Genomic DNA, 20,907 nt, shown 5'->3' on the forward strand with positions numbered 1-20,907 from the left:
CTGCACTAACAGGATACCGCCTGTGCTGGGGAGGCCTGAGGAGGACGTGGGGCCGCGTCCACGCCGATGAGCCCCAGCCTCCTCAGGACCCACGGTGAGGCTTCAGGGGGACATTGGGCTGCGTTCACGCTGACAGGAGCCCCTGTCTCCTCAGGACCTGCAGGGAGGCTTCAGGAAGATGTGGCCGCGTCGACTCTGGCAGGAGCTCCGGTGCCCCTCAGGACCCAAGTTGAGGCTTCTGGCCGCTGGGGGCCACATCCACGGTTACAGGAGCCCCGGCCTCCTCAGAACCCGCGGTTTTGCTTCGGAGGACGTGGGGCCATGTCCACACAACAGGACGCTGACCTCCTCAGGACCCCCGGTGTAGACTTCGGGAAATATGGGGATGTGTCCATGTGGACAGAAGACCCCAGCCTTGTATGGGCCCATGGTGAGGCCTAAGAAAGATGTGGGGACTGCATCCACACTGACAGGAGTCTCCGGCCTCCTCAGGACCCACTGTGAAGGTTTGGGAAGATTTGGGGCCGCGTCCATGCTGACAGGAGCCCCCAGACTCCTCAGGTCTTATGGTGAGGCATGAGGAAAATGTGGGGCCACGTCAACACTGACAGGACCCCTGTCCTCCTCAGGACCTGCACTTTGGCTTTGGTACATATGGGGCTGCGTCTATGTCTCCACATCTGGAGAGATGTGGCTCTGAGAAAAGGTGCACTAAGAAACATTGCCACGGTTTCAGTATTCCCTCCCCACGATTTGTGAGACCCAATTACTTCCAAACTCCTTTTTCCTCCTTTTTGTTTTGGATGGCAATGCTGCTCTGTGACTGACCTACACAATCAATGACTCAGTAAGTATAACAACAGTTCAACTCTGTGGAGAGAACCCAAGGGTCTGCTGGGGAAGTATGAAGGAGAACCCTGGACTTGCTTGTTTTGCTTTCAGAAATCAGCATTAAGGCTCCTGATAGGAAGTTCAAAAGACTGCAGGTAGTACTCTGGGGACATAGATCGAAACCCGGTGGGGACAGAGCCTGTCTCTGTGCCTGCCATATAAAAGGCCAAATAGATGTCTTTTTGGAATGAATGGGTGTTGAATAAATAGGAGAATCTGTGTATGCTGGGTCTGTTTCAGGTCACTGATTCATACTTAGGGAGAGACATTAATCCAGGGAATGGTTCTCTGAACAAGTTCTGGGAAAATGTATCCTAAGTTTTTTTTTAAGATTTATTTATTTATTCATTCAGAGAGAGCGAGAGAGAGGCAGAGACACAGGCAGAGGGAGAAGCAGGCTCCATGCAGGAAGCCCGATGTGGGACTCGATCCGGGTCTCCAGGATCACACCCGGGCTGCAGGCGGCGCTAAACCGTTGGGCCACCAGGGCTACCCCTTTTTTTTTAAAGATTTATTTAGTATCCTAAGTTATTTGAAAAGGAGTAGTAAGATAGATAAGGAGTTCAGAATTGAGAAAAATATTAAAATCATTTGAGGAAAGTAAAGGTGTTGATCACAGAAGTGGGTTTCTTGCAATTTACTCACTTATAGCTTGTATATTCTGAACAGAAAAAAAGAAAGGGAAGGAACCCCATGTGCTTGAGGTCATCAATTTCATCTGTAAAAAGGAAATAATACCGCCTGTCCCGCAACACTGTTGTGAGGACTAGAAGTGATGGCTGTGGATGTAAAGAGTTGCTAGGTCCAGTCACCATAAAATGTAAAAACAACACATTTATTAATATAGCTACCAATATAGCTGCAATATACTTTTTATTTTATTTATTTATTAATTAATTAATTAATTCATTTGAGAGAGAGAGAGAGAAGAGAGAGAGAGAGGGCAGAGACACAGACAGAAGGAGAAGCAGGCTCCATGCGGGGAGCCTGACGTGGGACTCGATCCTGCGTCTGCAGCATCACACACCGGGCTGAAGGCAGCGCTAAATCGCTGAGCCACCAGGGCTGCCCTGCAATATACTTTTAAAAAATATATTTTAATTATTTATTCGAGAGAGAGAGAGAGAGAGAGAGAGAAAGAGGCAGAGACACAGGCAGAGGGAGAGGCAGGCTCCATGCAGGGATACCCGAAGTGGGACTCCATCCTGGGTCTCCAGGATCACGCCCTGGGAAGAAGGCAGTGCTAAAGGCTGAGCCACCCAGGCTGCCCTTTTTCAAGTCTTCTTAAAACACACAATTCGACTTCTTTCTAGCAAAGTTTTATGTGAGTTGGTAGTACCTATCAATTAAAAGCTGTAGGGTATGGATCCCAGGCTGCCCCTAAGGTGCATGTTCAGAGCCCTTCCAACTCCTCCAAGTGCAGCCTGGAAACCACCGAGCTGGTCTGAGGCCACATCCACAGCTGTGGGAACCAAGTGCCAGAGGCAGCCACGATTTACTGGATCAGAAACCCAGTTCTCGGAGAGGAGGAGGGGCAAGATGACGGAAGAGTAGGGTCCCCAAATCACCTGTCCCCACCAAATTACCTAGATAACCTTCAAATCATCCTGAAAATCTACGAATTCGGCCTGAGATTTAAAGAGAGAACAGCTGAAACGCTACAGTGAAAAGAGTTCGTGCTTCTATCAAGGTAGGAAGACGGGGAAAAAGAAATAAAGAAACAAAAGACCTCCGAGGGGGAGGAGCCCCGCGAGGAGCCGGGCTGAGGCCGGGGCGAGTGTCCCTAGGACAGGAGAGCCCCGTCCCGGAGAAGCAGGAGCTGCACCAACATTCCCGGGCGGAAAGGGGCTCGCAGGGAGTTGGAGCAGGACCCAGGAGGGCGGGGATGCCCTCGGGCTCCCTGGGACACTAACAGACACCTGCGAGCGCAGGGGAGTGCTCCGAGCTCCCTAAGGGCTGCAGCGCGCACTGCGGGGCCGGAGCGGCTCGGAGGGAATCGACTCGGGAGCGGCTCCACAGAGGGAGCTGTGGGGCGGGAGCGCGAATCCAACAGCGCAGGCCGGGAGCACAGGGCGCCGGGACACAGTCCAGGATACGACCTCCCCCGGGACAGGCAGAGGGCGGGAGGGCCCAGGACAGCAAGGACGCTCCTGCCCCGAGGTGAGCAGATCAGCGGCCCCGCCCCGGAGCCTCCAGGCCCTGCAGAGGGAGATCCCCATAGTGCCTGCAGAGGCTGAATCCAGGCTTCCAGAGTTGCCATAGCAACTGCGGCTGTTCCTCCTGGGGCCTCACCGGGTAAACAACCCCCGCTGAGCCCTGCAGCAGGCAGGGGGCAGAGGAGCTCCCCCAAGTGCTAACACCTGAAAATCAGCACAACAGGCCCCTCCCCCAGAAGACAGCTAGACGGACCAGTTCCAGGGGAAGTCAAGGGACTTAAAGTCTACAGAATCAGAAGATACCCCCCCGTGTTTTTTGTTTTTTTTCTTTTTCTTTTCTTTTTGATTTCTGATTGCTTCCCCAACCCCGCCTTTTTTCACCTTTCTTTCTCTTTCCCTTTTTCTTCTCTTTTTTCCTTTTTTTCTTCTTTTTCTTTTTTTCTTTTTCTCTTTTCTTTCCTTCTCTCTCTCTCTCTTTCTCCTTTTCCCAATACAACTTGTTTTTGGCCACTCTGCACTGAGCAAAATGACTAGAAGGAAAACCTCACCCCAAAAGAATCAGATACAGTCCTCTCTCCCACAGAGTTACAAAATCTGGATTACAATTCAATGTCAGAAAGCCAATTCAGAAGCACTATTATACAGCTACTGGTGGCACTAGAAAAAAGCATAAAGGACTCAAGAGACTTCATGACTGCAGAATTTAGATCCAATCAGGCAGAAATTAAAAATCAATTGAATGAGATGCAATCCAAACTAGAAGTCCTAACGACGAGGGTTAACGAGGTGGAAAACAAGTGAGTGACATAGAAGACAAGTTAATGGCAAAGAGGGAAACTTAGGAAAAAAGAGACAGACAATTAAAAGACCATGAAGACAGATTAAGGGAAATAAATGACAGCCTAAGGAAGAAAAACTTACCTTTAATTGGGGTTCCTGAGGGCACCGAAAGGGACAGAGGGCCAGAATATGTATTTGAACAAATCCTAGCTGAAAACTTTCCCAATCTGGGAAGGGAAACAGGCATTCAGATCCAGGAAATAGATCCCTCCCTAAAATCAATAAAAACCGTTCAACACCTCGACATTTAATAGTGAAGCTTGCAAATTACTCCAAAGATTCAGATGCAATGAAACGCCGGGACACCTGCACCCCGATGTTTCTAGCAGCAATGTCCACAATAGCCAAACTGTGGAAGGAGCCTCGGTGTCCATCGAAAGATGAATGGATAAAGAAGATGTGGTTTATGTATACAATGGAATATTACTCAGCCATTAGAAATGACAAATACCCACCATTTGCTTCAACGTGGATGGAACTGGAGGGTATTATGCTGAGTGAAGTAAGTCAATCGGAGAAGGACAAACAGTGTATGTTCTCATTCATTTGGGGAATATGAATAACAGTGAAAGGGATATAAGGGAAGGGAGAAGAAAAAGACTCCTAACTCTGGGAAATGAACTAGGGGTGGTGGAAGGGGAGGAGGGCGGGGGCTTGGGGTGAATGGGTGATGGGCACTGAGGGGTGCACTTGACGAGTTGAGCATTGGGTGTTATTCTGTATGTTGGTTAATTTAACACCAATAAAATATTAATTTATTTTAAAAAAAAGAACCAATTCCTGGTTTTGTTGATCTGTTCCACAGTTCTTCTGGTCTCGATTTCGTTGATTTCTGCTCGAATCTTAATTAACTCTCTCCTTCCGCTGGGTGTAGGATCTATTTGCTGTTTTTTCTCTAGCTCCTTTATGTGTAAGGTTAGCTTTTGTATCTGAGTTCTTTCCAGTTTTTGAATGGATGCTTGTATTGCGATGTGTTTCCCCCCTCAGGACTGCTTTTGCCGTATCCCAAAGATTTTGAATGGTTGTATCTTCATTCTCATTAGTTTCCGTGAATCTTTTTAATTCCTCCTTAATTTCCTTGTTGACCCTTTCATCTTCTAGCAAGATGGTCTTAACATCCACGTGTTTGAAATCCTTCCAAAGTTCTTGTTGTGATTTAGTTATAATTTCAAGGCATTATGGTCTGAAAATATGCAGGGGATGATTCAATCTTTTGGTATCGGTTCAGACCCGACTTGTGACCCAGTATGTGGTCTATTCTGGAGAAAGTTCCATGTGCACTTGAGAAGAATGTGTAATCAGTTGAGTTTGGATGTAAAGTACTGTAGATATCTGTGAAATCCATCTGGTCCAGTGTATCATTTAAAGCTCTCGTTTCTTTGGAGATGTTGTGCTTAGAATACCTATCGAGTGTAGACAGCGCTAGATTGAAGTCACCAAGTATAAGTGTATTATTATCTAAGTATGTCTTCACTTTGGTTATTAATTGATTGATATGTTTGGCAGCTCCCACATTCGGGGCATATATACTGATGATTGTTAAGTCCTCTTGTTGGATAGATCCTTTAAGTACGATATAGTGTCCCTCTTCATCTCTCACTGCATGACTGCAACGTTTAGATACGGCATCTAGAAAGGCCAAATCCTGTACTTCCTTGTGTAGTGATTCAGATCCCATGAGAGCACAAATAAGGACCGTGGAATTATATTTGATTTCAGGAGCACTTCTTTCATCTTCCAGCAGTCTGTGTGAATTCTGTACAAGTTTAGCACTTTCTAGATCTTTCTCAGCAGTGCCCAACTCTAAAGCTGCTATTAGTGCCAAAGCAACAAGGGCTTCAATCTGCATTATTACATGTTCACTAGTTGCCATGGTAACTAGATGCTTGGTGCCACCACTCTGTACAATGGTTTTAATTACATCTTTTGATTTATTGTGATGAATGAGGGCAGACAGCAGTCTGTTGGACTCCCGCATCACACCAGCATGATCTTTGGCTTTGCACCATTCTACCAAACGCTCCACTAATTTAACATTCTTTCCCAGTTGTTCAGCAGCTTCTGCTTGTGCATCTATTAACATTCTTAAGGTTCCCAAAAGTTTGAACTGAATTGGAGGCATTTCAGACTTAAGGAATTTCAAAACTGCCTCTGTGACTCCAGCTGATAACATCTTTGCTTTTTTTTTTACAACTGGAATGGCGAGATTTCTGAGGTCACTTAATGCTGCATGCTGTACAATTACATTCCCATCTTCTACATGTCTGTCCAGTAAATCCATAAGTTTTTCTACAGTTCCATTGTCTACCATGTGGATACAGTTTCCATCGTTTCTGGCAAAATTTGCAATTGCCAATGCTCCAGCAAGCTGTAGCTGGTGGTTATTTGATGGAATCCAGGACAGCACCCTTTGAAACACATTACCTTTTCCTCCTTCAAATAATTTCTGCATGGATTCATCTCCAAGAAGTAGAAAAACCATTAGATCTGAAGCGGTTTTGAGCTCAGCAATATCATGCTCTTTGTCACTATCCACTTTCTGCTGAACAATCTCTAGTAGACACTCTACCAGGCCTGCTTCAACCAGCTGTAGTTTAATAGCATCATTTTCTGCCAGTGGAGCAAGAACTTCAAAAATCATTTCCCTTTTATCATGTTCTATTTGTTTCTTAAAGAGTTTTACTAGCTCTTCAGCAATGTTCGTACTGGCAAACTGCTCTTTACTTGACTCAAGTTCTGCTAAGTTACCAAATGCAACAAGACGCATTTCTGTACGAGCTGCATTTTGGCAATGGATGCCCAGTAATTTCACTAAGGTAGGTATAACACCTATATTGATAAGCTGAGCTTGAAGGGAATCATTCTCATTGCTGTAGTTCATCAGCATACCACAAAAGACAGTCAAGAGCTTTTCATTGGTGGGATCTGTTATACTGCACAGTGACCTTAAATGGTCAATTACAATCTGTGCACCACCTGCTTGATCAACTGCACTTCTGCCCTCATGGCTATCGTAACATATGCTTCCCAGAGCCCTGCCCGTTTGAAGGAGCACTTCCTGGTCTTTGCTATTTAGCAGCTGCACCAATGGTGAAATCAATCCAGCATCCACACATTGAATACGCATACACTCATTTTTGGCTACTTCTGCTATGACGTTAGCTACTTTGGCTGTGCAGGAAGACTGTGGAATCAACAGACTTAAAAACAGCTGAAGTATTCCACTTCCTTGGATTTTTTTCACTCGTTTCCATATTATTTTGAGCCAGGGCTTGAAGCAGACAATCCAAGCATCCTTCTAAACTATCTTTGGTTCTGTCAACAGCCGTTATCTTCAACTTCTTCAGGGTATCACTGAGAGTATCTGCCATGTTTCTCCTGAGGAGCCAGCAGGACGAGGCGAAGGTCCCCAGTGCAGCTAGCGTGGCGCTGTGTCCTCCCTCTACCTCGGTCTCTCCCACAGCCAGGGAGGGACCCACGGGGGGGGGGGGGCGGCCGCCGGGGAGGAGGAGCTGCTGCTGCTAATCAAACATTTTATTATTTATTTGAGTGAGAGAGAGAGAGAGCATGATCAGGAGGAGGGTGGGTCAGAGGGAGAAGCAGACTCCTCGCTGAGCAAGGAGCCTGATGTGGCCCTCGATCCAGGACCCTGGGATCATGATCTGAGCCAAAGGCAGACACTTAACCAACTGAGCCACCCAGGTGCCCCCCAAAAAATTAATTTCTAAATGCTTATATTATAAAGGCTGAGTGAAGCCCTACTTAGTGTTCTTAAACTTTGACTTACCCCAAGTACCTTCCTTCCTTATCACAGCATACTTAGAGATATTCAGGGCACATGGAGTTGATGTAGTCAGTTCCAATAATCTCCTGACAAATGTTCTGCTTGGCTTTGTCTGAAGTGGGAATAAGACCTTCCTCCTTGTGGCTATTGAGGGAGGCAACTGGACAGAAGAGAGATGTAAATAAGCTGGCCTTGCTGCAGAGGGATTCCATGTAGAATGGCCAATATGTTTATAGTCCTATTATATTAAACCAACCACTTTAATATCTATTCTTACTAGTTAAGCCCCAGTTTCTTTTTTCCTTTTTTGTATATTTTTTGTTGGATTTCAATTTGCCAACATATAGCATAATACCTAGTGCTCATCTCGCCAAGTGCCTCCTCAGTGCCCGTCACCCAGTTACCCCAAACCCCCTCCCACCTCCCCTTCCACTACCCCTTGATCTTTTCCCAGAGTTAGGATTCTCTCATATTCTGTCTCCCTCACTGATATTTCCCACTCATATTTTTCTCCTTTCCCCTTTATTCCCTTTTACTATGTTTTATATTCCCCGAATGAATGAGACCATATAATGTTTGTCCTTCTCCAAGTGACTTACTTCACTCAGCATAATACCCTCCAGTTCCATCCACGTCGAAGCAAATGGTGGGTATTGTCGTCTCTAATGGCTGAGGAATATTCCATTGTATACATAGACCACAGCTTCTTTATCCATTTGTCTGTCGATGGGCACGGAGGCTCTTTCCACAGTTGGGCTATTGTGGACATTGCTGCTGTAAACATTGGGGTTCAGGTGTCCCAGTGTTTCATTTCATCTGTATCTTTGAGGTAAATCCCCAGCAGTGCAATTGCCGGGTGGTACTAAGCCCCAGTTTTTTGAGAAGGATATTGTTCACCATATAATACTGTTATAATGTGTATCACTCATTAAGCACTTAAGTATTGGCTTTTAAAATGCTTTACACTATTATCTCATCTAATGTTCAAAACTATCATATATGATAGACAAAATTATTATCCACATGTTAGAGTTTCAGAAAAGTAAGCCTTAGAGAGGTCAAGTAACAATCCCAAGGCAACTCATGAAGAAGACTGAGAATCTAGGATTGAAACTAAAGCCTATATTTTTGACCACTATATGGCATTGTGTTCCACTTCATCATAGACTTTGGTAAAATGTGGATTTGAGTGAACGTGATGATGGAAATGTGGCTCTTTAAAACATTTCTGTATCAGGCAATAGCTCAGTGAGTGTGTGTTCGTTCATAACCCTCTTGGGAGCTTCTCGGGTGAAATCTGAAACTCAACCCCACACTCAGAGGGTAGGGAGAACCTGAAGAAAGAGAGGCAGGCCACTCCAGGTTGGGAGGTAGCAGGTTTAGTAAGCAAAGGGAACTTACATGTGAGGCTTGTCTTGGGTGTCAGCAAGACAAATGGATCCCTGCACACACCTGGTGCATCTTAAAGTTTATAGAGACCCTAACTGGGTTTGGTCACATATACTGTGCAGGTGTTGTCAACACACCTTTATCTCGAGGCTATGTCCTTGGAGTACCCCTGGGACTGGGAAAGACAAGTGGAACTTACATTACTAGGATAGGGAAAGGAATGAGGAGCCTGTGATCATTGGGTCCAGCTCACAGGTCAATCAGTGGGATTATGTCTTTTGATGATGCTCCCCAACAATTTGTAATAAATTAATAGTTGTCACTAATCTCTAGTTTAGACACCAAGGAAACCAGTTATTCAAAATAGCAACAGCTTTACATGAAAGCTTGTCTACTGGTGACAGGAGGAATAAAGCCTACCAATTTATACATTTAGAAATTCAATATTCCAAAGACTCAGCTTTTATTCAAGACACCAGGTACCCTTCAATATTTTCCATGCTTCTGGGAGTTTTCTCTTATAACCAATCCATTACAGCTTGTTTTTTAACACCCAAGAAGCATCATTACACTCAACAATATTACCACATAGAAAGCATGTGTACACACTAGGTGATGTTCCACTTGTACTTCAAACAGTAACCAGAATTCTACAATGCATTAAGATATTACTAAACTATGTGGAAGTCCTCAGATTTCCAAATATATTCTTAGTTCCTTTGAAGTTGAGGTCCTACCACCACCAGTTATATTCAAGTAGTTGTTACCTCGAATCCATGTGTAGAGTTCTTGGTTAGGGTAGTCTATTCCTCTTTGATTGCTAAGAGTCATACATTCTAAATATAAACCATATTACTACCTTATGTTCACTATCATTTATGAAATAGGCATCCATGGCTTATGTCATAACTGAAACCAAAAATTGGGGGAAGAGTTAAGAGAATGGAGTCATATCACAGAATTTTTCCTTTCTAATATCTAACAAAAGTAAGGAAGCAGGTGAAAATAAAATTACAATAGGAAAAAAAATCGCTAGAAACTACTAGAGAAGAGAGAGTGGGAGATCTCAGCCATTAACTTAAAAAGATATCAGCCAGGGAAAGAAACAATAGATCCTGTCTAGAAGTGAGAGGCTTTTAACCTTGACTCTTGAAGTCTTTTCCAACCACAACTTCTGGAAAATGGACGTGTAAGTTGACAAAATCTTGGGGGTTTTCACCTCATTCAGAGAAAAGTGGAACAAATATATATCCTTTTTTCCCTTTAGGGAAGGTTGGAAGTTTTAATGGCTACAGTTGAAAGATGAAGAATGACAAAGGGGAGGAGATCAAAATTAGTGACACTTTGATGGAGTCATAGTCTTCAGGACTCTATGAGGAAGAACTATGTCATTGCTCAATTTCCTTCAAAATAATGCTGATAATATAACTTCCTTTCTTAAAAACTTCTCTTGACTCACCAGTATCAACTAACTCTGTAGTTTGTAATTAAATAATACCTTCATGATGGCCTCTCTTTCTCACTCTAAATTCTTATCATTCCACTCTTCTAAATAAGCAATATGTTTTGCTTTCTGAATTTCAAGTAATTTCTGGAAAATAGTTAATTCTCTCCAACTGTTCTTTTTTATGAATTCTCATTTTCCCCTCTAATAGCACTTACCATGCCATTTTATTTTTTGTAAACTTATTACATAAATTTACAGTTTATGCACTCTTCTATCATGCAGATTCCTTGAAATTAGGACATATGTCATTCTTATATTTATCATCAAAGGTCAGTTCACCATTTGAAACATAGTAGACACTCAATACACATTTAGTAAGTGAAATATATTTTTCATGGAAATGTATTCTGTCTTTTAAAGCTTCACAATCTTTTTGATGGTGTCCTTGAATGCTTGCTTCACTTGCTGATTTCTTAGAGTATAAATGAAGGGGTTTAACAAGGGAGTAATTGAGGTAATGAGTACAGCCATTCCTTTGTTGAAAGTACCCTCTTCTTTTGCAGAAGGATTAATGTACATAAACATGCAGCTGCAATAAGAGAGGGAGACAACAATCATATGGGAGGAACAAGTGGAAAAAGCCTTTTTCCTTTGCTGGGCAGAAGGGATCCTCAAAATGGTCCTGATAATGTATGTATAAGAAAATGTCACCAGCAGCAGTGTAACCACTAGAGTCACAGATGCCACAAAAAGGATAATCATTTCTAGGAGGCTTGTGTCTGAGCAGGCAATCTCCAATAGAGGCCCATAGTCACAGAAATAGTGATTCAGAATATTGGAGGCACAGAAATCCACCTGGCTCATCAGGATGATTGGGGGTAAGATAGCTAGGAATCCTCCCAGCCAGGAGCAGAACACGAGTTGTATGCAGACCCTATTGCTCATAATGGTCAGGTAATGCAAGGGTTTGCATATGGCAACATAGCGGTCATAGGACATAGAAGCCAAGAGGTAAAATTCTGTTGCCCCAAGAAATATAGCAAAAAAATATTGAATAAAGCATCCAGCAAAACTGATGACTTTATTTCCTGTTGTCACACTGGTCAGAAATCTGGGAATAAAAATGGATGTGAAGGAAACTTCTAAGAAGGAGAAATTCCGGAGGAAGAAATACATAGGGGTCTGGAGGTGAGGATCTACTAGAGTGAGAATGATAATCGTCAAATTTCCCAGGACACTTATCACATAGATGAGGAACAGAAAGATGCATATCACGACTTGGACCTCAGCTTGATTTGTGAAGCCCAACAGAATAAACTCAGTAAACGTCCTGTTTTTCATTGTTGATGTGTAGGAGATCTAAAGGAAAGAGGTGAGTGATGAAAACTCCAGTTTCTCAGGGTAGGAGAGACAAAGCTGATTCTAATGAAGTCACATCATATCTTACTCTCTATTCAGTTGACCCAAACCAGCATCACATTGCATTGGACTTGGCTCCATGGAAGCCCAATATCTTCTATGTGAATGACCTAATTTCTAAAGTCTTTTTAATCCTCAAGTTGATATATTCCTGGACACCTAACAGACTATTACAGAATAATTACTCAATTTTTTTCCAGAAGAATAACATTTTGAACCTATCCTTTACTCCCAAAATGTTTATTAAATCCCCACATTTAAGTCACTTTGCTCTGACTCTATTAATATATCATACTTGTGCTCTTGGTAGAACTATTTATATCAGATTGGGTTTTCCATACTTTCCTTTCCTCTCTCTATGCCCTTCCCCCTTCCCTGTACAATTTGACGTTTCACTGGCTGTCTGCCAGAGATTCTCATCTCCGTTATTGTCCAAGTCTCTGACTTCCTTGTTTCAACAACCAATAAGATATTCCTAACAAGGATATGGTTGAAGGTTTTGATGTATTAGTGATTTTTTTTCCCGCAGCCTCTATTTCTTTAGAAGCATAAATTTGTAATAGGCCTTTAAGATCTTTGGGTCAGTACTATCTCGTTTTATATTGTGAGGATTTTTGACTAAACCCACAAAGCTCTGTTGTCAATAAATTGTATTAATTGGCATTTTCTTATATGTTTCTCTGCCATGTTCGAATTCCTGTGGGTAGATTTGGGATATATCTCTGAGAATAGAGATCCTGAGCTATCCACAGGCAGCACCTTGGAGTGGATTTTGCTCAAAGTCTTAAATAGTTCTTGATGGCAAACTAAGGATGACAGTTTATCATGCCTCAAACTTTCCTGTTTCCTATTCGTCATGTATAGAAACCAGGAAGAGGAACATTCATGTTTCTGACAAGAAGAATCCTTTGAAGATAAATTGGTAATCCCCAAGGATGGAAAATTTGCTGGTGGTATCCTACATGCATTTTTATTTTTCTGATTCAGAGGCAAAGACAATATAAAAAGCCCTTCTAAATCGCATGCATATAGGTTAGAAAAAATAATGTTTTCAGAATTGTTCTTGTCAATCTCCCCATTATTCCATACAGCTGTTGGAGGCACTAGGTGATATTAAGCTTTGACTTGGATTTGCCGATAGCCCTCCCCTTCCTGTTTGTACTAACCTGAGGTCTTTGGCAAGTACTGCATTTTCATCCCGATTTTCATGATTGATCGACTTCACGATCCACATTTATAGAATAATAACATCAGTGACTTTAGAAACATGCAATGCTTGCACCCTCAACAATCTGAATGACTGCAGTGGGATATTTCCCTTGTTGTTCCTAAGAGGTAAATCAAAGGTGAGGTGTGACATGATAGTCCCTAAGTAGTATAAAATTTAACGTGTTATTGGCTTCCCATCCACATTCTAACCTTCTCTCTTCTTTTATGTTCCTGGAGTCACTAGCCATAGCGGCTATTTATTTATTTACTTTAAGCAATTGAATTATAATTGACATACAGTATTACATTAGTTTCAGGTGTGCAACTTAATGGTTTTATATTTTTATGCATTATGAAATGTTCACCACACTAGGTCTAGTTACTATCTGCCACCATAAAAGTAAATCAACGTTATTGATTGTCACCTGTGCTGTACATTAATTATATCTCTGTGACCTATTTTGCAACTGAAATTTGCACCTCTTAATCCCCTTCACCTATTTTGCTTCCTTCCTCCGAATGTCTCCCCTCACTGGTAGCCATCATCTCATTCTTGTATCATTGAGTCTGTTTCTCTTTTGTTTTGTGTGTTTCTTAGATTCCACATATAAACATTGCACTCTTGATGAAAGTACCCAAGTCAGTGGGTCTTACCTAGGAAGCATGTTGCCTTCCATTCTATGAATCCAAATCAGAATCAAATCATAGTTTCAGAGAGGCCCATCCTTCCCATATATAATTAAAAAAACCAAATAAACAAATAAATCATAGTTCCTGAGAGGCCCATCCTTTACATATATAATAAAAAAAGAAACAAAGGAACTACTAACCCTCACCCCAGCAATGATAGAACTAGAAAAGTAGACTTTGATAGATGGGAAATTCCTTGATCTTTTTGTTCTGGGGGAGATAATTTTGAAGTCCTTAGGAGGTAGGGTTTGGGCTTCTCTGTAGCTTCTGTGTTAGGCAGAGTGACACGGGTTTTATCTGCCCTTTTGAGAACAGACACATGGGGATCAATTTCCTGAAGAAGCTAAACATGCCCTGTGGACTTCAGTTTAAAACCCTCACACGAAGTTGTTGACAAGTTTGAGAACAAGTTGTAAACATATGGCTGAGGAGAGAAGGTCCAGAGAGACCATAATAATGGGTTCCATGAGAGAACCTGTCACAGACATGAGGTTTATGAAGCTGAAAGCAATGGTGCAAGATCCCTGAGGATTGGTATGCCTGGCCTACTGATTGCTCCTATTATCTCTCCCTTTAATAATCTAGTTTGGCCAGTGCTCACTTCACAGTGAATTACCATAATGTTAATAGCCTCCATTAAGATCTGTATACCTAATTTTACTGAAATTAATAGGAATCAGCAACTGTAAATACTTTACTGTTATAGATGTGGCTCATATATTCTACTCTGTGAATAGTTCTTCACCTTTGAGGGAATGATGATACATAGTCACTCACCTTTCCATAGGGTATTTGGGGAGCCTTGACAATGCCCATACCTTTATAAATCTTAACCATGTCCAACTTATTCCAAAACCACCGGTATGACATCATATTGATAACATCTTCCTGCAAGGAAATCCAAACTTTCCAACCAGGTGTAGGCCATTGCATCCTGCAAAATTCAAGGCGCTGCTACCTCAGTGAAACTTCTGGAAATTTCTGGCGCTGCTACTTCAGTGAATTTACTTGTCAGCCCAGGGATGATCCGTACCTGATCAGTAAGTAACCAACTCTTCACTGACATAAGGACTTACTATTTTATTTTATTTTTATTTTTATTATTTAAAAACTATTTTAATTGAAGTTCAATTTGCTAACATATAATAATATAACACCCAGTGCTCATCCCATCAAGTGCCCCTCTCAGTGCCCATCACCCAGTCACCCCATCCCCCATGCCCACTTCCCTTCCACTACCCCTTGTTTGTTTCCCAGAATTAGGAGGAGTCTCTCAAGGGACAATGCTCTGCATCACTTGCCATCAGGGAAATAGAAATCAAAACCACAATGAGATACCACCTCACACCAGTGAGAATGGGGAAAATTAACAACGCAGGAAACAACAAATGTTGGAGAGGATGCGGAGAAAAGGGAACCCTCTTACACTGTTGGTGGGAATGTGAACTGGTGCAGCCACTCTGGAAAACTCTGTGGAGGTTCCTCAAAGAGTTAAAAATAGACCTGCCCTACGACCCAGCAATTGCACTGTTGGGGATTTACCCCAGAGATTCAGATGCAAAGAAACGCCGGGACACCTGCACCCCGATGTTTCTAGCAGCCATGTCCACAATAGCCAAACTGTGGAAGGAGCCTCGGTGCCCATCGAAAGATGAATGGATAAAGAAGATGTGGTTTATGTATACAATGGAATATTACTCAGCCATTAGAAACGACAAATACCCACCATTTGCTTCAACGTGGATGGAACTGGAGGGTATTATGCTGAGTGAAGTAAGTCAATCGGAGAAGGACAAACAATCTATGTTCTCATTCATTTGGGGAATATGAATAATAGTGAAAGGGAATATAAGGGAAGGGAGAAGAAATGTGTGGGAAATATCAGAAAGGGAGACAGAACATAAAGACTCCTAACTCTGGAAATGAACTAGGGGTGGTGGAGGGGGAGGAGGGCGGGGGGTGGGGGTGAATGGGTGACGGTCACTGAGGGGGACACTTGACGAGATGAGCACTGGGTGTTATTCTGTATGTTGGTAAATTGAACACCAATAAAAATTAATTTATTAAAAAAAAACTCTGGAAATGAACTAGGGGTGGTGGAAGGGGAGGAGGGCGGGGGGTGGGGGTGAATGGGTGACGGGCACTGAGGGGGACACTTGACGAGATGAGCACTGGGTGTTATTTTGTATGTTGGTAAATTGAACACCAATAAAAATTAATTTATTAAAAAAAGAGTTAAAAATAGATCTGCCCTATCACCCAGCAATGCACTGCTGGGGATTTACCCCAAAGATACAGATGCAGTGAAACTCCTCGACACTTGCACCCTGATGTTCCTAGCAGCAATGTCTACAATAGCCAAACTGTGGAAGGAGCCTCGGTATCCATCGAAAGATGAATGGATAAAGAAGATGTGGTCTATGTATACAATGGAATATTATTCGGCCATTAGAAATGACAAGTACCCACCATTCGCTTCCACGGGAGGAACCTGGAGGGTATTATGCTGAATGAAATAAGTCATAGGAAAAGGACAAACATTATATGGCCTCATTCATTTGTAGAATATAAACATTAGTGAAAGGGAATAGAGGGAAAGGAGAGAAAATGAGTAAAACTATCAGTGAGGGTGACAAAACATGAGAGACACCTAACTCGGGGAAATGAACAAAGGGTAGTGGAATGGGAAGTGGGCAAGGGGTTGGGGTGCCTGGGTGATGGGCAATGAGGGGGGCACTTTGCGGGTTGAGCACCTGGTGTCATCCTATATGTTGGCAAATTGAACTCCAAAAAAATTTTTTAATAAAAATTAAAAAATAAAATAAAAGTTACTAGAGACCAAAAAAAAAAAAAAAAGAATTCCACCAATTAATAGTGAAAGGTAATAAAGTGTAAAGGAGAGAAAGTGAGTGGGAAGTATCAGTGAGGGTGACAGAACATGAGAGACACCTAACTCTGGGAAATGAACAGGGGGTAGTGGAAGGGGAGGTCGGCGAGGAGTTGGGGTGACTGGGTTATGGGCACTGAGGGGGGCACTTGATGCGATGAGCATGGAATGATACGCTATATTTTGGCAAATAAAACTCCATTTTAGAAAATAAACAAAGAAAATAAAATAGGACAGCCCGAGTGGCTCAGCGGTGTAGCACTGCCTTCAGCCCAGGGCGTGATCCTGGAGACTCAGGATCGAGTCCCGCATCAGGGTTCCTGCATGGCGCCTGCTTCTCCCTCTGCCTGTATATCTGCCTGTGTGTGTGTGTGTCAGTGTGTGTCATGAATAAATAAATAAAATCTTTTAAAAAATAAAATAAAATAATAAAATTGGCAAAGGCCTGAAACCAAACCAAACCAAACCAAACCAAACAAAAAAAAACAAAAAAGAATTCCACAGATTTCTCCGGAGAAAAGTCCACCTTCTACTCAGTAATACAATATGCCTGAGAGCCTCAAAGAATCATGATCAAGGTAAGGAAATATTCAAGTGGCTTCCACTTATTTTTTAGATTCTCAGCATGGCCCTAGGACAATGCTTAACTTCTGTGAGGTTTACCTTTCTTATCAAAACCTGGTACAGGCTCCACGGAGGGGGCTGCGCGGCTCCGGGAGCAGCTCGGCGGCGGCGGCGGCTCCCACAGAGGAAGAAGCTCAGCGCGGAGGGGGCTGCGCGGCTCCGGGAGCAGCTCGGCAGCGGCGGCTCGGGCAGAGGAAGAGGCTCAGCGCGGAGGGGGCTGCGCGGCTCCGGGAGCAGCTCGGCGGCGGCGTCTCGGGCAGAGGATGAGGCTCCGTGCGGAGGGGGCTGCGCGGCCGGGAGCAGCTCGGAGGGGCTCGGGAGCGGCTCCGCGGAGGGGGCTGCGCGACCGGGAGCGCGAATCCCACAGCGCAGGCCCCGGAGCACAGGGCGCCGGGACACAGCCCAGGATCCGGCCTCCCCCGGGACAGGCAGAGGCCGGGAGGGCCCAGGACAGCAAGGATGCTCCTGCCCCGAGCTGAGCAGATCAGCGGCAACGCCCCGGAGCCTCCAGGCCCTGCGGACAGGACCGAGAGCCCGTAGTTCCTGCGGGGGCTGACTCCAGGCTTCCAGAGCTGCCATAACCACTGGGGCTGTTCCTCCTGGGGCCTCACGGGGTAAACAACCCCCGCTGAGCCCTGCAGCAGGCAGGGGCAGAGCAGCTCCCCCAAGTGCTAACACCTGAAAATCAGCACAGCAGGCCCCTCCCCCAGAAGACCAGCTAGACGGACCAGTTCCAGGGGAAGTCAAGGGACTTAAAGTCTACAGAATCAGAAGATACTCCCCCGTGTTTTTTTTCTTTTTTCTTTTCTTTTTGATTTCTGATTGCTTCCCCCACCCCCGCTTTTTTCACCTTTCTTTTTCTTTCTCTTCTTCTTTTTTCCCTTTTTTCTTTTTTCTTTTTTGTCTTTCTCTTTTCTTTCCTTCTGCCTCTTTCTCTCCTTTTCCCAATACAACTTGTTTTTGGCCACTCTCCACTGAGCAAAATGAGTAGAAGGAAAACCTTACCTCAAAAGAAAGAATCAGAAACAGTCCTCTCTCCCACAGAGTTACAAAATCTGGATTACAATTCAATGTCAGAAAGCCAATTCAGAAGCACTATTATACAGCTACTGGTGGCTCTAGAAAAAAGCATTAAGGACTCACGAGACTTCATGACTGCAGAATTTAGATCCAATCAGGCAGAAATTAAAAATCAATTGAATGAGATGCAATCCAAACTAGAAGTCGTAACGACGAGGGTTAACGAGGTGGAAGAACGAGTGAGTGACATAGACGACAAGTTAATGGCAAAGAGGGAAACTTAGGAAGAAAGAGACAGACAATTAAAAGACCATGAAGACAGATTAAGGGAAATAAATGACAGCCTAAGGAAGAAAAACCTACATTTAATTGGGGTTCCCGAGGGCGTCAAAAGGGCCAGAGGGCCAGAATATGTATTTGAACAAATCCTAGCTGAAAACTTTCCCAATATGGGAGGGAAACAGGCATTCGGATCCAGGAAATAAAGAGATCCCCCCCCTAAAATCAATAAAAACCGTTCAACACCTCGACATTTAATAGTGAAGCTTGCAAATTCAGAGAAGATCCTTAAAGCAGCAAGAGACAAGAAGTCCCTGACTTTTATGGGGAGGAATATTAGGGTAACAGCAGACCTCTCCAGAGAGACGTGGCAGGCCAGAAAGGGCTGGCAGGATATATTCAGGGTCCTAAATGAGAAGAATATGCAACCAAGAATACTTTATCCAGCAAGGCTCTCATTCAAAATGGAAGGAGAGATAAAGAGCTTCCAAGACAGGCAGGAACTGAAAGAATATGTGACCTCCAAACCAGTTCTGCAAGAAATTTTAAGGGGGACTCTTAAAATTCCCCTTTAAGAAGAAGTTCAGTGGAACAATCCACAAAAACTAAGATTGAATAGATATCATGATGACACTAAACTCATATCTGTCAATAGTAACTCTGAACGTGAACAGGCTTAATGACCCCATCAAAAGGCGCAGGGTTTCAGACTGGATAAAAAAGCAGGACCCATCTATTTGCTGTCTACAAGACGCTCATTTTAGACAGAAGGACACCTACAACCTGAAAATAAAAGGTTGGAGAACCATTTACCATTCAGATGGTTCTCAAAAGAAAGCAGGGGTAGCCATCCTTATATCAGATAAACTAAAATTTACCCCGAAGACTGTAGTGAGAGACGAAGAGGGACACTATATCATACTTAAAGGATCTATCCAGCAAGAGGACTTAACAATCCTCAATATATATGCCCCGAATGTGGGAGCTGCCAAATACTTAAACGAATTATTAACCAAAGTGAAGAAATACTTAGATAATAATACACTTATACTTGGTGACTTCAATCTAGCTCTTTCTACCCTCGATAGGTCTTCTAAGCACAACATCTCCAAAGAAACGAGAGCTTTAAATGATACACTGGACGAGATAGATTTCACAGATATCTACAGAACTTTACATCCAAACTCAACTGAATACACATTCTTCTCATGTGCACATGGAACTTTCTCCAGAATAGACCACATACTGGGTCACAAATCGGGTCTGAACCGATACCAAAAGATGGGATCGTCCCCTGCATATTCTCAGACCATAATGCATTGAAATTAGAACTAAATCACAACAAGAAGTTTGGAAGGACCTCAAACACATGTAGGTTAAGGACCATCCTGCTAAAAGATGAAAGGATCAATCAGGAAATTAAGGAAGAATTAAAAAGATTCATGGAAACTAATGAGAATGAAGATACAACCGTTCAAAATCTTTGGGATGCAGCAAAAGCAGTCCTGAGGGGGAAATACATCGCAATACAAGCATCCATTCAAAAACTGGAAAGAACTCAAATACAAAAGCTAACCTTACACATAAAGGAGCTAGAGAAAAACAGCAGATGGACCCGATGCCCAGCAGAAGAAGAGAGTTAATTAAAATTCGAGCAGAACTCAACGAAATTGAGACCAGAAGAACTGTGGAACAGATCAACAGAACCAGGAGTTGGTTCTTTGAAAGAATTAATAAGATAGATAAACCATTAGCCAACCTTATTAAAAAGAAGAGAGAGAAGACTCAAATTAATAAAATCATGAATGAGAAAGGAGAGATCCCTACCAACACCAAGGAAATACAAACGATTTTAAAAACATATTATGAACAGCTCTACGCCAATAAATTAGGAAATCTAGAAGAAATGGACGCATTCCTGGAAAGCCACAAACTACCAAAACTGGAACAGGAAGAAATAGAAAACCTGAACAGGCCAATAACCAGGGAGAAAATTGAAGCAGTCATCCAAAACCTCCCAAGACACAAGAGTCCAGGGCCAGATGGCTTCCCAGGGGAATTCTATCAAACGTTTAAAGAAGAAATCATACCTATTCTACTAAAGCTGTTTGGAAAGATAGAAAGAGATGGAGTACTTCCAAATTCGTTCTATGAGGCCAGCATCACCTTAATTCCAAAACCAGACAAAGACCCCACCAAAAAGGAGAATTACAGACCAATATCCCTGATGAACATGGATGCAAAAATTCTCAACAAGATACTAGCCAATAGG

The 20,907-nt window shown here is 43.1% G+C and overlaps 2 protein-coding genes across 2 annotated transcripts; both read right to left on the reverse strand.

Moving 5' to 3' along the window:
• Positions 1-5,487: 5,487 nt before the first annotated feature.
• On the reverse strand, positions 5,488-7,258 carry LOC129511545 (rap1 GTPase-GDP dissociation stimulator 1-like; the record flags this gene model as incomplete). The annotated part of the gene is given in 3 exon segments (XM_055328333.1): positions 5,488-6,623; positions 6,882-7,125; positions 7,127-7,258. Coding segments are annotated over 3 exon segments (1,512 nt in total), but the record flags the coding sequence as incomplete, so codon positions are not given.
• Positions 7,259-10,921: 3,663 nt separating this feature from the next.
• Positions 10,922-11,848, reverse strand: LOC129511335 (olfactory receptor 6C4-like). The gene has a single exon (XM_055327897.1). The coding sequence runs from the start codon at positions 11,846-11,848 to the stop codon at positions 10,922-10,924; it is 927 nt and encodes a 308-aa protein (XP_055183872.1).
• Positions 11,849-20,907: the final 9,059 nt, after the last annotated feature.

The sequence above is a fragment of the Nyctereutes procyonoides genome, unplaced genomic scaffold (assembly GCF_905146905.1).
Source record: "Nyctereutes procyonoides isolate TBG_1078 unplaced genomic scaffold, NYPRO_anot_genome, whole genome shotgun sequence".
In the NCBI taxonomy this organism is placed as follows: domain Eukaryota; kingdom Metazoa; phylum Chordata; class Mammalia; order Carnivora; family Canidae; genus Nyctereutes; species Nyctereutes procyonoides.